Source organism: Orcinus orca, chromosome 6, assembly GCF_937001465.1.
Source record: "Orcinus orca chromosome 6, mOrcOrc1.1, whole genome shotgun sequence".
In the NCBI taxonomy this organism is placed as follows: domain Eukaryota; kingdom Metazoa; phylum Chordata; class Mammalia; order Artiodactyla; family Delphinidae; genus Orcinus; species Orcinus orca.
This window is the reverse complement of record NC_064564.1, coordinates 110,868,951-110,884,723: the sequence shown is the minus strand read 5'-3', so window position 1 is coordinate 110,884,723 and position 15,773 is coordinate 110,868,951. Positions and strand designations below refer to the sequence as shown.

At 37.0% G+C, this 15,773-nt stretch overlaps 1 protein-coding gene across 1 annotated transcript in view; it reads left to right on the top strand.

Annotated features, from left to right (window-relative positions):
- Positions 1-15,773, top strand: part of MAPKAP1 (MAPK associated protein 1) — a 231,336-nt gene that overhangs the window by 107,657 nt on the left and 107,906 nt on the right. Inside the window, exon 7 of the mRNA XM_049710710.1 lies at positions 14,015-14,191. Coding sequence (XP_049566667.1) covers positions 14,015-14,191 — 177 coding nt within the window. The remainder of the gene's footprint in view (positions 1-14,014; positions 14,192-15,773) is intronic.

Genomic DNA, 15,773 nt, shown 5'->3' with positions numbered 1-15,773 from the left:
TTTCTGAGTTACTTCACTCTGTATGACAGACTCTAGGTCTATCCACCTCATTACAAATAGCTCAATTTCATTTCTTTTTATGGCTGAGTAATACTCCATTGTATATATGTGCCACATCTTCCTTATCCATTCATCCAATGATGGGCTCTTAGGTTGTTTCCATCTCCGGGCTATTGTAAATAGAGCTGCAATGAACATTTTGGTACATGACTCTTTTTGAATTTTGGTTTTCTCAGGGTATATGCCCAGTAGTGGGATTGCTGGGTCGTATGGTAGTTCTATTTTTAGTTTTTTAAGGAACCTGCATACTGTTCTCCATAGTGGCTGTATCAATTTACATTCCCACCAACAGTTCAAGACCGTTCCCTTTTCTCCACACCCGCTCCAGCATTTACTGTTTGTAGATTTTTTGATGATGGCCATTCTGGCCATTCTGACTGGTGTGAGGTGATATCTCATTGTAGTTTTGGTTTACATTTCTCTAATGATTAGTGATGTTGAGCATTTTTTCATGTGTTCGTTGGCAATCTGTATATCTTCTTTGGAGAAATGTCTATTTAGATCTTCTGCCCATTTTTGGATTGGGTTGTTTGTTTTTTTGATATTGAGCTGCATGAGCTGCTTGTCACTGTTGGAGATTAATCCTTTGTCAGTTGCTTCATCTGCAAATATTTTCTCCCATTCTGAGGGTTGTCTTTTCTCTTGTTTATGGTTTCCTATGCTGTGCAAATCTTTGAAGTTTCATTAGGTCCCATTTGTTTATTTTTGTTTTTATTTCCATTTCTCTAGGAGGTGGGTCAAAAAGGATCTTGCTGTGATTTATGTCATAGAGTGTTGTGCCAATTGTTTTCCTCTAAGAGTTTTATAGTGTCTGGCCTTACGTTTAGGTCTTTAATCCATTTTGAGTTTATTTTTGTGTGTGGTGTTAGGGAGTGATCTAATTTCATTCTTTTACATGTACCTGTCCAGTTTTCCCAGCACCACTTATTGAAGAGACTGTCTTTTCTCCATTGTATAGTCTTGCCTCCTTTATCAAAAATAAGGTGACCATATGTGTGTGGGTTTATCTATGGGCTTTCTATCCTGTTCCATTGATTTATTTCTGTTTTTGTACCAATACCATACTGTCTTCATTACTGTAGTGTTGTAGTATAGTCTGAAGTCAGGGAGCCTGATTCCTCCAGCTCCGTTTTTCTTTCTCAAGATTGCTATGGTTATTCAGGGTCTTTTGTGTTTCCATACAAATTGTGAAATGTTTTCTTCTAGTTCTGTGAAAAATGCCATTGGTAGTTTGATAGGGATTGCATTGAATCTGTAGATTGCTTTGGGTAGTATAGTCATTTTCACAGTGTTGATTCTTCCAATCCAAGAACATGGTATATCTCTCCATCTGTTTGTATCATCTTTAATTTATTTCATCAGTGTTTTGTAGTTTTCTGCATACAGGTCTTTTTTCTCCTTGGGTAGGTTTATTCCTAGGTGTTTTATTCTTTTTGTTGCATTGGTAAATGGGACTGTTTCCTTAATTTCTCTTTCACATTTTTCATCCTTAATGTATAGGAATGCAAGAGATTTCTGTGCATTAATTTTGTATCCTGCTATTTTACCAGATTCATTGATTAGCTCTAGTAGTTTTCTGGTAGCATTTTTGGGATTCTCTATGTACAGCATCATGTCATCTGCAAACAGTGACAGCTTTACTTCTTTTCTGATTTGGATTCCTTTTATTTCTTTTTCTTCTCTGATTGCTGTGGCTAAAACTTCCAAAACTATGTTGAATAAGAGTGGTGAGAGTGCGCAGCCTTGTCTTGTTCCTGATCTTAGTGGAAATGGTTTCAGTTTTCCACCACTGAGAACGATGTTGGCTGTGGGTCTGTCATTTATGGCCTTTATTATGTTGAGGTAAGTTCCCTCTGTGCCTACTTTCTGCAGGGTTTTTATCATAAATGGGTGCTGAATTTTGTCAAAATCTTTTTCTGCATCTATTGAGATGATCATATGGTTTTCCTACTTCAGTTTGTTAGTATGGTGTATCACATTGATTGATTTACGTATATTGAAGAATCCTTGCATTCCTGGGATAAACCCCACTTGTTCATGGTGTATGATCTTTTAATGTGATGTTGGATTCTGTTTGCTAGTATTTTGTTGAGTTTTGCATCTATGTTTATCAGTGATATTGGCCTGTAGTTTTCTTTCTTTGTGACATCTTTGTCTCGTTTTGGTATCAGGGTGATGGTTGCCTCATAGAATGAGTTTGGGAGTGTTCTTCCCTCTGCTATATTTTGGAAGAGTTTGAGAAGGATAGGTGTTAGCTCTTCTCTAAATGTTTGATAGAATTCGCCTGTGAATCCATCTGGTCCTGGGCTTTTGTTTGTTGGAAGATTTTTAATCACAGTCTCAATTTTCAGTGCTTGTGATTGGTCTGTTTATATTTTCTATTTCTTCCTGGTTTAGTCTCAGACAGTTGTGCTTTTCTAAGAATTTGTCCATTTTATTGGCATAGAGTTGCTTGTAGTAAATCTCTCATGATCCTTTGTATTTCTGCAGTGTCAGTTATTACTTCTTTTTCATTTCTAATTCTATTGATTTGAGTGTTCTCCCTTTTTTTCTTGATGAGTCAAGCAAGCAGTGTATCAATTTTGTTTATCTTCTCAAAGAACCAGCTTTTAGTTTTATTGATCTTTGCTATTGTTTCCTTCATTTCTTTTTCATTTATTTCTGATCTGATCTTTATGAATTCTTTCCTTCTGCTAACTTTGGGGGTTTTCTTTGTTCTTCTTTCTCTAATTGCTTTAGGTGTAAGGTTAGGTTGTTTATTTGAGATGTTTCTTATTTCTTTAGGTAGGATTGTATTGCTATAAACTTCCCTCTTAGAACTGCTTTTGCTGCATCCCATAGGTTTTGGGTCATCATGTTTTCATTGTCATTTGTTTCTAGGTATTTTTTGATTTCTTCAGTGATCTCTTGGTTATTAAGTAGTGTATTGTTTAGCCTCCATGTGTTTGTATTTTTTACAGATTTTTTCCTGTAATTGGTATCTAGTCTCACAGCATTGTGGTCAGAAAAGATACTTGATACGGTTTCAGTTTTCTTACATTTACCAAGGCTTGGTTTGTGACCCAAGGTATGATCTATCTTGGAGAACATTCCATGAGCACTTGAGAAGAAAGTGTATTCTGTTGTTTTTGGATGGGATGTCCTATAAATATCAATTAAGTCCATCTTGTTTAATGTATCATTTAAAGCTTGTGTTTCCTTATTTATTTTCATTTTGGATGATCTGTCCATTGGTGAAAGTGGGGTGTTAAAGTCCCTTTCTATGATTGTGTTACTGTCAGTTTCCCCTTTTATGGCTGTTAGCATTTGCCTTATGTATTGAGGTGCTCCTATGTTGGGTGCATAAATATTTACAGTTGTTATATCTTCTTCTTGGATTGATCCCTTGATCATTATGTAGTGTCCTTCTTTGTCTCTTGTAATAGTCTTTATTTTAAAATCTATTTTGTCTGACATGAGAATTGCTACTCCAGCTTTCTTTTTGATTTCCATTTACATGGCATATCTTTTTCCATCCCCTCACTTTCAGCTTGTATATGTCCCTAGGTCTGAAGTGGGTCTCTTGTAGACAGCATATATATGGGGCTTGTTTTTGTACCCATTCAGCCAGTCTTTGTCTTTTGGTTGGAGCATTTAATCCATTTACATTTAAGGTAGTTATCGATATGTATGTTCCTATTACCATTTTCTTAATTGTTTTGGGTTTGTTATTGTAGGTCTTTTCCTTCTCTTGTGTTTACTGCCTAGAGAAGTTCCTTTAGCATTTGTTGTAAAGCTGGTTTGGTGGTGCTGAATTCTCTTAGTTTTTGCTTGTCTGTAAACATTTTAATTTCCTTATTGAATCTGAATGAGATCCTTGCTGGGTAGGGTAATCTTTGTTGTAGGTTTTTCCCTTTCATCACTTTAAATGTGTCCTGCCACTCCCTTCTGGCTTGCAGAGTTTCTGCTGAAAGATCAGCTGTTAACCTTATGGGCATTCCCTTGTATGTTATTTGTTGTTTTTCCCTTGCTGCTTTTATTATTTTTTCTTTGTATTTAATTTTCAGTAGTTTGATTAATATGTGTCTTGGTATGTTTTTCCTAGAGTTTATCCTGTATGGGACTCTCTGTCTTTCCTGGAGTTGGGTGACTGTTTCCTTTCCCATGTTAGGGAAGTTTTCAACTATAATCTCTTCAAATATTTTCTGAGACCCTTTCTTTTTCTCTTCTTCTCTGGGACCCCTATAATTCGAATGTTGGTGCGTTTAACGTTGTCCCAGAGGTCTCTAAGACTGTCCTCAAATCTTTTCATTCTTTTTTCTTTATTCTGCTCTGCAGTAGTTATTTCCACTATTTTATCTTCCAGGTCACTTATCCGTTCTTCAGCCTCAATTATTCTGCTATGGATTCCTTCTAGAAAATTTTTAATTTCATTTATTGTGTTGGTCATCATGGTTTGTTCACTTTTTAGTTCTTCTAGGTCCTTGTTAAACGTTTCTTGTATTTTGTCCATTCTGTTTCCAAGATTTTGGATCATCTTTACTATCATTACTCTGAATTCTTTTTCAGGTAGACTGCCTATTTCTTTTTGTTTGGTCTGGTGGGTTTTTACCTTGCTCCTTCACCTGCTGTGTGTTTCTCTATCTTCTTATTTTGCTTAACTTACTGTGTTTGGGGTCTCTTTTTCGCAGGCTGCACACGTTCGTAGTTTCCATTGTTTTTGGTGTCTGCTCATGTTTTTATTCTCTTAACAGCATTTTTGGTAGAGCTGAAGTTTTTAATGTTAATGAACTCCAGCTTACCAATTTTTTTTTACATAGATTGTGCTTTTGGTGTTATAGCTAAAAAGTCATCACCAAACCTAAGGTTACCTACTTTTTCTCCTATGTTATTTTCTAGAAGTGTCATAGTTTTGTGCTTTACATTTAGGTTTCTGATCCATTTAGAGTTAATTTTTGTGAAATGTGTAAGGTCTGTGTCTAGATTTCGTTCTTCTTTTTTTCTTTTTTTTTTCTTCTTAATATCCAGTTGAAAAAACCATCTTTTCTCCATTGAGTTGTCTTTGCTCCTTTGTCAAAGATCAGTTGACTGTATTTGTTTGCATCTATTTCTGACCTGTAAGATTTTTTAAAACATTCCTTAATTTATATTTCTCCACCAGATTCAAGAGTGAAACACTATCTTTTTAGGATCACCCATTTGTAAAAGAGAAAAAAATAAAATTCAGTGAGGTTTTACCCTGTCAAGAACTTGAGATGGGAGGTATGCACTTGTTCTTGACAGAAAACCACATTTATTTTACTTCATAGATAATTTAAGGGATTTTTAAGAATAATTTTGACTAGTCTTAATTTTTTTTTAATAAATTTTTATTTATTTTATTATTATTTTTTTGGTTGCATTGAGTCTTCGTTGCTGCACGTGGGCTTTCTCTAGTTGCAGTGAGCGGGGGCTACTCTTCATTGTGGTGTGCGGGCTTCTCATTGAGGTGGCTTCTCTTGTTGTGGAGCGCGGACTCTAGGTGCGCAGGCTTCAGTAGTTGTGGCACGAGGGCTTAGTAGTTGTGGTGCACGGCCTTCGTTGCTCTGCCGCGTGTGGGATCTTCCTGGACTAGGGCTCGAACCCTTGTCCTGTGCCTTGGCAGGTGGATTCTTAACCACTGTGCCACCAGGGAAGCCCTGACTAGTCCTAATTTTTATGCAGAGATTTCAGTCGTGTGTTGTGACTCCATTGTACACTAGAATAGCCATTCCTTGCCGCCTTCTTTTCAGGTGTCCCTTAGACATTCAGTGTATTTCACTGGTCTCTTATTTACTATTGCTCTTCATTAGGCTACTGACAGGTGAAGTACTGATACTAAAAACCTGAAGAATTTTGCTGTGTTATACAAAGCTGGTGTAGTATACTTTGGAGATTATCACAGTGCTCAGTGAGTGGAAGTTTATGGCTATAGAGCAGTGCTGTCCAAATGAAATGCAATGCAATCATTTCACACCTGTTAGAATGACTATCATCAAAAAGACAAGATATAACAAGTGTTGGCGAGGACGTGGAGAAAAGGGAACCCTTGTGCACTGTTGGTAGGAATGGAAATTGATACAGGCACTATGGAAAACAGTATGGAGGTTCCTCAATAAATTAAAAATAGAACTGCCATATGATCCAGCAATCCCACTTCTGGGTATGTATCCATAGGAAATGCAAACAGGATCACAAAGAGATACCTGCACTCCCACGTTCATTGCAGCATTATTCACGATAGCCAAGATATGGAAACAACCTAACTGTTCATATATGGATGAATGGATAAAGATGATAATGGTGTATATATACACACAATGGAATATTACTCAGCCATGAGAAAGAAGGAAATCCTGCTATTTTCAACAACATAGATGGACCTTGAGGACATGATGCTTAAGTAAGATAAGTTAGACAGGGAAAGACAAATACTGTATGATATCCCTTATATGTGGAATCTAAAAAAGCGGACACATAGAAACAGAGATTAGAATGGTGGTTACCAGGGCCTAGGGTGTGGGGGAAATGGGGAGATGTTGGTCAGAGGTTATAAACTTTCAGTTATAAGTTCTTGGGAACAGAGTACAGCACATTTGAAAAGTTGCTTAGGTTGCCAAATGTTCTCACCATGATGGAGGTATTGCCTAATACTACTTGGTAGTAATCATTTGGTAATACGTAAGTGTATCGTATCAACACCTTAAACCTATACAATGCTATATGTGAATTATATTTTAATAAAGCCGGAAAAAATGTATAATACAAGCTACAAATGTAAGCCACATTTACAATTTTAAATTTTCTAGTAATCACATATTTAAACATTTCCAAAAAGCAAGTGAAATTAATTTTCATAATATATTTTATTTAACCCATTATATCCTAAATATTATCACTTCAACATGTAATTGATATAAAAATTATTATTGAGATTTTTAATGTTCTTTTTTTTTGGTCACGTATTAAAATCCAGTGTTTATTTGCTATTTACAGCACATCTCAATTCAGACTAGCCACATTTCAAGGACTCAGTAGCCACATGTTTGGAAAGTGCAGCTGTAGAGTATGCCAACACATGATACAGCCATGCAGTGGATTTCACTGTGGATTCACTTCATTCTCATAGAGCCCTTGGGAAACTTGGTGGACCGCCTAGATAGTTGTTTATCTCATTCAGTATCGAGGTTTCTTTATTTTTGTAATATTTCATAGAAGCTCACCAACATGTGTTAACATTTTCCTCTGCCTTCTTAATCAGTATGTAAGACAGTGGTTAAGAGTGTGGGATTCAAAGTCATAGTCTGGGTTTGCATTCTGGCACTAACCATTAGGGTGATCTTGGATGAATTACTTCAGCCCATGTATTCCATTTTTCTCATGTGTAAAATGAGGATAGAAACTTCCTATCAGGGTGGTTATGAAAATAAAATGAGAAAATACATGGCACGTGCTCAGTAAATGTTTGTTTCTGTTGCTGCTAAATACTGTAACTCCAGCAGCTACTACTGCAATGAATACTTGTATTAGTTCAGCAATAGTAGCATAATTTAGCCCTTTCTTGATGAGTCAGTTAATGGTACCATGCTATGATACAGTGATGCCCTTGTCGGCTTATGAAAGTATCTAGGAACTTTTGACTTTACATTATACGTTTTCTGACAACTTAGCAATTTGAATTCTTTATACTCCCCACACCGCCACCCCCACCCCACCCCCTTTTTTTTTTTTTGCTGTCTGCATGCCTGCCACTGTCTACTCTCCTTCCATTTCTAGGTTGCTGCTTCTAATTTATACTCCTTAGAGTCTTCATTGAGAACCGTTTACCTAAATAATACAGCCTAAGGCGCCCTTCCCATCTGACCCCCAGCTATGCTCCCGTACATTCTAACGCATCGCATTCTTTAACTGGCAGCTTCTTGACACGCACCATGTCTGCTTTTGTTGTTTCCTTAGAAATGCGTTTCTCACTCTTCTTTTGATATCCTGCTTAATCTCAAAGACTTAAGTCCCTCATCATTTCTTCATTCAGCAAATATTTATGGAGTTCCAGGCCCTGGGTATCGAGGATAAAATGGAGAACAAGAGAAATGCAATTGCTGCTCTCAAAAAATTTACAGTTTGGTGGGGAAGAAGAAATTATCAAGTGTAATAGCACTTTGTAACTGGCTCATTTCACTTATCATTTGTATTCATTCATGCATTCAGTAAATATTTATTGAGTGTTTGCTACGTACCAGGCATTTTGCTGGGTGTACAGTGGTGAGGGGAACAAGACATAGTTTCTCTTTCATGAATTCTACAACCTAGTGAGGGAAATGGGCAAATAATTAAGCCAAATAATGTTTGCTTAGAAGCTGAGTTAAGTGCTCTGCAGGGAAGGAATGCCATTTGTGAGAGCCTCACCTGGGAACCAGGGAGGAATTCCCTCAGAAAGTGATGCCAGGGGCATTTGGCAAGGGAAGGCTCCTGGCAGATGGAACTGTGTGGCAGTGATGCTGTGGCAGGAGGAAGCATGCTATGGTCAGGTAACTTGAAGACATAGCAATAGAAACTGTCCAAAAAGGAGCTCAGACAGAACAATATAAAGGTCTTGCTTCTACCTAAAAATTAGTGGACACTTTCTCCCTAAAACTTTACCAGGAAATTTAGATTTAACTATTCCTGTCTGAGGTTGCTGTGGCTTGACAAACGTTATGATGTTATTTATCAGTTCTACTTTCCATTTATGGGGGGGTGTGTTTTAGAGAAAAGGAAATCTTGGGAGTCTTAAAAATCTTTTCTCTGACTTCAAAGAGATGAACTTCTGAGGTGCAACCATCAGGATCTTTCTCTTGCTAATGCCTGACACACTCTTAATATTGCTTGTCACCAAAATAAGCAGCAGAGATCATGTAATGAGCATTCTGGACATTTCAGAATCATGCATTCTTTTATTTTTCATTTAAAAAACAATAAGCATTAATCTGTCTTGTGTTCATACTTTAGTGTGTTTTGCATTTTCTGAAGATAAGAATGAACATGTCAGATCACATTTGGTAGAAATCTGGGATGCTTCCTGGAATGCTCCTGAATTTTCATATATGAATTACATACCATCTATTTATGGGCTATAGGTTTCTGTCTCTTCATAAAAGCCATACTGGCCTTTGCACATAAAATGAATATTGGTCAACAATTCAATGCAATAAATTTTTCTAATGAAGAAATTTAGCTTTATTTGATGAAATATGAATAAGGGAAATTCAGTTAATTGTACTCATTAAAGCTTTGGAGATCTATATATCTCCCCCAAAAGGATCTCTCTTTGGCAGCAGGCTCCATTTTGCATCCACTCATTTCTTAAACTTCCAGTCCTCTTACAAGCTCCATGGTACCTAAAAGGGCCTGCTCCTTCCATGCCAACCCAACTCTAAAATTAAGCCTCTTCTTGTGGATCCAGTTGTCCTGTACTTGTTTGTTACCGTTTTGATCATTCTTCTCTCTCTGGTAGTGACTCACAAACAGGACTTTTAGGTTTCTCTGTCTCATTGCTATCCACCATGCTTCTGTTAGATAGTTAATTCTGCTTCTGTGTAATCAGAAGCTTAAAAGTGGTAGAAGAAATTTTGGCAAAATGAGAAACCTTCTTCATGCCAGGCACTGTGCAGTTAATTATGTCATTTAATCCTTATAAGACCCTTATGCAGTAGTTATGGTTATTTCTTCCATAATTCCAGAACCTAGTAGAGAAAATGAGCACACTTCCCAATCAGACAGGCCATGCTCAGAGTCTCTAGGACAAGTGATTTTCTCTGTGTAGTGAGGTGAGAGATTTCCCAGACTTCTTTGTACTGTTCCATATTTCTAAATTGTCTACAATAAGAATGTATTAATATTACACTTATCAAAAATTTAATTAAATATTTTATAAAGAAAGGAAAATGAAAGTTATACATATATATTATGGGACATCTGGAAAGTATAGAAACTTAGAAAAAAGTGCTCATTGCTTTAATGTAAATATAATCTTTATGAACTTTTTGGTCCCTTTTCTTCTAGTCTTTTTATATGTATGTAATTGAACATTTTTATATAGTTGTAATAATTTCTTATTGTTTTCTCCATAAAAAACTGAGATGCCAGTACTCATATATTGGTGAACTGTAAGAATGCCTCTTTCATTTTCACTTTTTCCTGGGCCTTCTTCCCTTGTCTTGAATTGCTATCTCTGATACATGTGCACTGCCTTGAAAGCCCCATTTGGCTAACAGGTATCAATGTGACAAGCCAGAAAAAGAAAAAGAAAAGCTTATTACTTCTCCTCTTCTCGTTAACACACACATCATTAATACCCTCTATGTTTTTTTCATGGGTAGAGTGATTCAGTCTACACATTCATATATTCATTCATTCAACAAATATTTGTTCTAAATGCCAGCCATTTTACTCTTCAGTGAGGACGCAGAGATAGTAGAAGAATCCCTGCTCTTTAGGAGAACATAGATGCATAAATAAGAAAAAGAGCAGTGTGGTAAGTTATATGCAGAAATATCAGCCAAGTTCTGTAAGAACACAGAGGAGAATCACTTGGATTCTCCTAGAGATCCAAATGATTCTCCTAAAGAAATCAAGGAAAGCCTTTCATGGGTAAGAAAATGGAGCTCAGACAGATTTGGTTGCATAGCTGGTTCGTGGTTGTGTTGGCATTAAAACCAGATCTCACTGCAAAACCCGTCTTCCTTCCAACAAACTGTCATGAAGAGGCAGGCCGTTTTTGTTGTTTTGGAAGCTCTAGGTGTCTATATTTGGCAAATTCCTGAGTCAGGGACCACAGCTGCCCCTTTTTTCTCTCCCCATTTCAAAAATGCCACCAATTTCTGATTTGATCAAAGAGTAATGGAAGAGAAGTAAGGAAACCTGAGTTCTCTGAAAACCAGCTTTGCCACCATTTAACTAGGTGATCATGGGCACCTTATTCCTCTTTTCTAGGTATCTATTCCGCATTTGTAAAAGTGAGGAGATTGAAATAAATCTCTCTAAGCTTCTGATTTTTTATAAATAATACGTCGTGGTTTCCTTCTCCTTTTTAGCATATGTAGCATTTCCATACGATTGTAGGTTGCCAAGGGCCTTGGGAAATCTTGATACACTATGGCTTAGGCAGAGGAGTAGATGGTAGTCAGGAGTGAGGGCTCTTGACTGCCTGGGTTTGAATCTCAGCTCTATAATTTACATGCTGTTTAATCTTGCATGTAAGATGAACTTCATTGAGCCTTAGTTTTGTAATTTGTAAAATAGAAATAATAATAAAGGACTCACAGAGCTGATGGGAAGATGCAGTGAGCTTATGTGTCTAAACCACTGTGCCCAGTGTCTGGCACGTGGTACTCAATAAATGTAGCTAATGACACTAATGGCTGTTTTACTAGTACTAATTTGAAGTCCTGAAGCAGTTTTAGAAGTCAGAATATCCCAGTAGCTTCTTTTATTAATGATTCCCCTGTAAAGGCACAAAGGAACCAATATCCATGTTTAGAATATGGAATTTTAGTCATTTTTTTTCCCCTTAGATGTTCAGTTAAGGGTTGATAGGGGGTGGAGCACTGTTTACTGCTAAACTTTACTGAGGACCCAGAAACATAGAGTGGATTATTCACTCTTTTCCTTGCTGTGTTCCCAGTGCTCAGGACAGGCTATAGCACAGTGTAGGCACTTTACAAATGTTTTTTGAATGAATAAATGATATCACACTTTATATTTAAGAACTGGGGGGAATAATAGCACTTGGCACATTGAGTCTTTTGGCTTTCAGAGCTTAGGCTGTGACATTTGCTGAGTTTGTTTGGAGGAGATTTGGGGGCGTCCTGTGACAATCAAAGCAGGATTCTTCTGATGCCACTGTTTGGCTTTCTGCTTTGATCAATAGACTTATTATTTGCCCTTGAAACCTCTGTGGTGCTAGGGATTCACAGACATTCCTCAGGATGATTTACACGGCAGTAAATAATCTGTGCTGTCCATTGCTTGCTTCATCAGTGTCTGCCCTGCTCATAAAATCCTGGAGGCTCAGTGGCCCCGAGGCTGGAGCACGGTGGACATGTTCACTCCAGTTACAGATGTTTGCACATAGAACATGTTGCTCACTTTCATTGTTGCTTTGTTGCTCTAATATGCATCCACAATTTGTCTTTAAGGGTTGACCTAACTATACATGTTATTTTCCATCTGACTTTATTATAGTTACTACCATTTATTTTTTTACCTCTGTTATATGCTAGGCACTACATATATTATCTCATCAAAACTTTAAAACCCTCTCTAGGTGACTGTACCCTTTCTGTAGAATTGGAATCTGAAGGGAGCGAAGCGTATTCTCTGAAATCACGTAGTCCATGAGCAATGGGGCTTAGGTTGAACTCAAGTCCCTTTGGACGCAAAGCCCTTAGCTACTACACCATGATATTTTCCTCATCTAAAGGGCTTTCTTCTCCTTCTACAAGTGTTTTGTGTTGAAGTTGGTAACCTTTTGCAAAGATTGGTTAAGTTTCCCATACCATTCAGAGATGAATTTTAAGTTTCTTAACAGCATTGCAAATACATGAAATTTATAGTGACAAACATAGACAGATTACTTTCTTGTTATCCATCCATTTAGTAAATTTACAGGTCCCATTAATTTAAATCTGTCCTTATTACCTATTTTATATAATAAATATCTCTTAGTCATGACAGACTGAGTATAGATCACCTGAAGTAGGCTCTCTCTCAATAAGCAGAGTTGCAGCTAAAGATTTGTGAATTAATTGGGAAAATTGCAAATCAGGTAGTCAGTGAAATAATTCATTGTCACATCCAATCAATAAACTTTGTAAATCAACTCATTTAATTCAAAAAATGATCTATATAGATCAAGCAACCAATTAAACAATTAGCATACACTTTGCAATTAATTAATTTAAGCATCAATCATATAATTAAAACTCCAGATTTAAGCCACAGAATTTAGAATCCTACCTCCTTGTGAACTATTAGGTTCATGCTTCTGAATGCTAGCAGATTTGCAGTTTCACAATTCAACTTTGGTGCAGGGTATTTTAAAGTGTTTAAGTTGATTTCAGTTTTAAATTTTCTTTATGTTAGTATAGTTGTCCACCCTTTTTCAGCAAATTGACTTTTTATTTCCCCCAAAGGAGAAGGAGTGTTAATTCTAAATTGGGCAAAGCTGGAATCTGGGAGTACTGACTAGACGTTCTGGGGAAGTGAGACAAGTCCAGAAGTAGTTGAGAAGGCTAGGTATCTGCGTCAGGATGAATTGCATCATTTGCTTTTACTCTGTTAAGTGTCCTTGGTGTTTGGAATCACATCCTGCCAAGTGAACCTGATATTCTTCAGAGAAAGGAGAACTGTAAAGATTGTCTTGGTTACCTTGAGTTCTTCTGATCTAGAGCATAGATATTTTCTTAATCCTGAACATAAATCAAAGACCTCTGATTGCCTCCAAATAATTTTTTCCTCCTTTATAGTTTTGTCTCTCTTTTATGATATTTATTTTATTATTATTATATTATTTACATTTATAAATATTATAGCTAATGTAGTGCTTACTTTTTCCCCCTGCTGTATTCTAAGCTTTTCCCCCTGCTATACTCTAAGCTTCCTTTGAGGGCTGATACTCAATCTCGTCTTTGATCAAAGGGGTTACGTTCTGGGTCTTAGCTATTAACAGGTGCTCAGTAAATATTTGTTGAAAGAATAGAGCAGTATAAATGTTCTCCTTTCACATTGTTTTTCTCCTCCTTTGCGGTGCCATGTGTTTTCTCTTTATCAAATGAAGTAGGGTTTGGGAGATCTAACTGTATCACCAGGCTTTGGGGTAAAAAACAGTAGTGTCCCAGTTTGCTGTACACCATAGCTTCTGGTCTCTGCGTCCCTCCCTCACCTTGGTGTTCACTTACCTTTTTGGTTTTTCTTACAGTGATAATGTCAGTGCCTACTGCCTGCATATTGCCGAGGATGATGGGGAGGTTGACACAGATTTCCCCCCACTGGATTCCAACGAGCCCATTCATAAGTTTGGCTTCAGTACTTTGGCCTTGGTTGAAAAGTATTCATCTCCTGGTCTGACATCCAAAGAGTCGCTCTTTGTTCGAATGTAAGTATTGACTCTGTTACTTATCTCAGTATCTCACCTCTACCTTCTAGTACTTTGGATTTGATTTTGGCTTTGTTCATCAAATGAATGACATTTGGTATCTGGAGAGTCAACATGTAATGATTACTTTCAGAGAGATGTTGGGGACAACATTTGCATTGTATTCTGTGCCTCTGCACCTGGATTAAATGCAGACTGCTTTGCAGTAGCAAATTGTATTAGGTATATCTTGAATGTCATGTCTAGGAACCAGACCTCTGGAAATACTGGGGTACTTTGGGGCCTGTGAAGGACAAATTTGGGGTTTCCCTCTTTCTCATTAAGGAATCCAAACTGAAAATGTGCATTGCAGCCACTTCTCTTTTGTGACTTAAAATACTTCTTTTTCTCTCCAACTTTGTTCAAATCAAATTTGATTTCTCTTAGTTGCCTTCCATTAGACTGAGCAGAGGTTCTTAATCTTTCCTGTGCCTTTGGTAGTCAGGTAAAGCCTACAGAAGCCCTTCTCAGAAAAGTGTTTGTAAATGCAGAGAGTAAAATTCACAGGAGTATGAAAGAATTCCATTATATTTAAATAGTTATCAAATTATTAAACAAATTTGTGATATAGTAATATGCACTGGCTTTATTAATACATTAAATGACAAGATCCAGAGGCAGGTCTAACAGTAGCTCCTGACGTCTCTTGTTTCAAAGTAGTGGTAAGTGTAAATGATATTTGAGAAATCTGCAACAATTGTAATGTGCTATGATGGTATCTGTGGTTTCTGTTCATGACAGAGTCACCAGTACTGCTCATATGACTGTGGTTTGTTGACTGCATTCATAATTCAAGGAGATGCTAAATATCAGTTAGAAGTTAGTTAAAATAAAAATGTAGTTTTTGTCCTTTCACATCTGTAGAGCACCTGAGTCTTACACATATGTCCTGGTTGTTAGGGGAAAACCTGCAGCGTTTTCTCAGCTTAAGGTCTTCTAACAGAGGCCGTGACAGTCCCACTCCTGGCCATCTCCTGGGAGCAATAGCGATCCCTTTGGCACCCCCTGCTGTTAGTAACCAGCAAATTCACTGTCCAGAAGAGGGATTGCTTTAGAGGACTTTCCCCCATCTTTTAAAAACATATTGCCTTTGTTTCAGGTTTTTACTAAAAATAGGATTATGTTACCTATGATATATGAGTATTTTGGGTGTTTCTACCCTTGACCAAAGAAAGAAATCTGTGTGCCTGGGAGTGAGCCGGGGGTGGCTCCTCAAGCTTCATTATTGCCATTTCATCCCTACCCTGAGATCATGTTTGGTGTATATAACATCACATATTTTCCTTCTTTTTACATTTCAGAGGCACTAAAACAACAACTTTAAAGAATATTAAAGTAATTTAAAAGTTTTCCAATGATTCCTCCATCCCAGTATAATTATTTTCATTTCTGTATAATCATTTCCACATGTATGTATATTACAGTTTCAGTTCTAGCGTACATATTGTGTTATTTTTACTTAACATTATATTACAAGTATTTTGATATCTGTTCTTAATTCCTACAATCTGCATTTATTATGTAATGTCTCAGACCTTAGGTA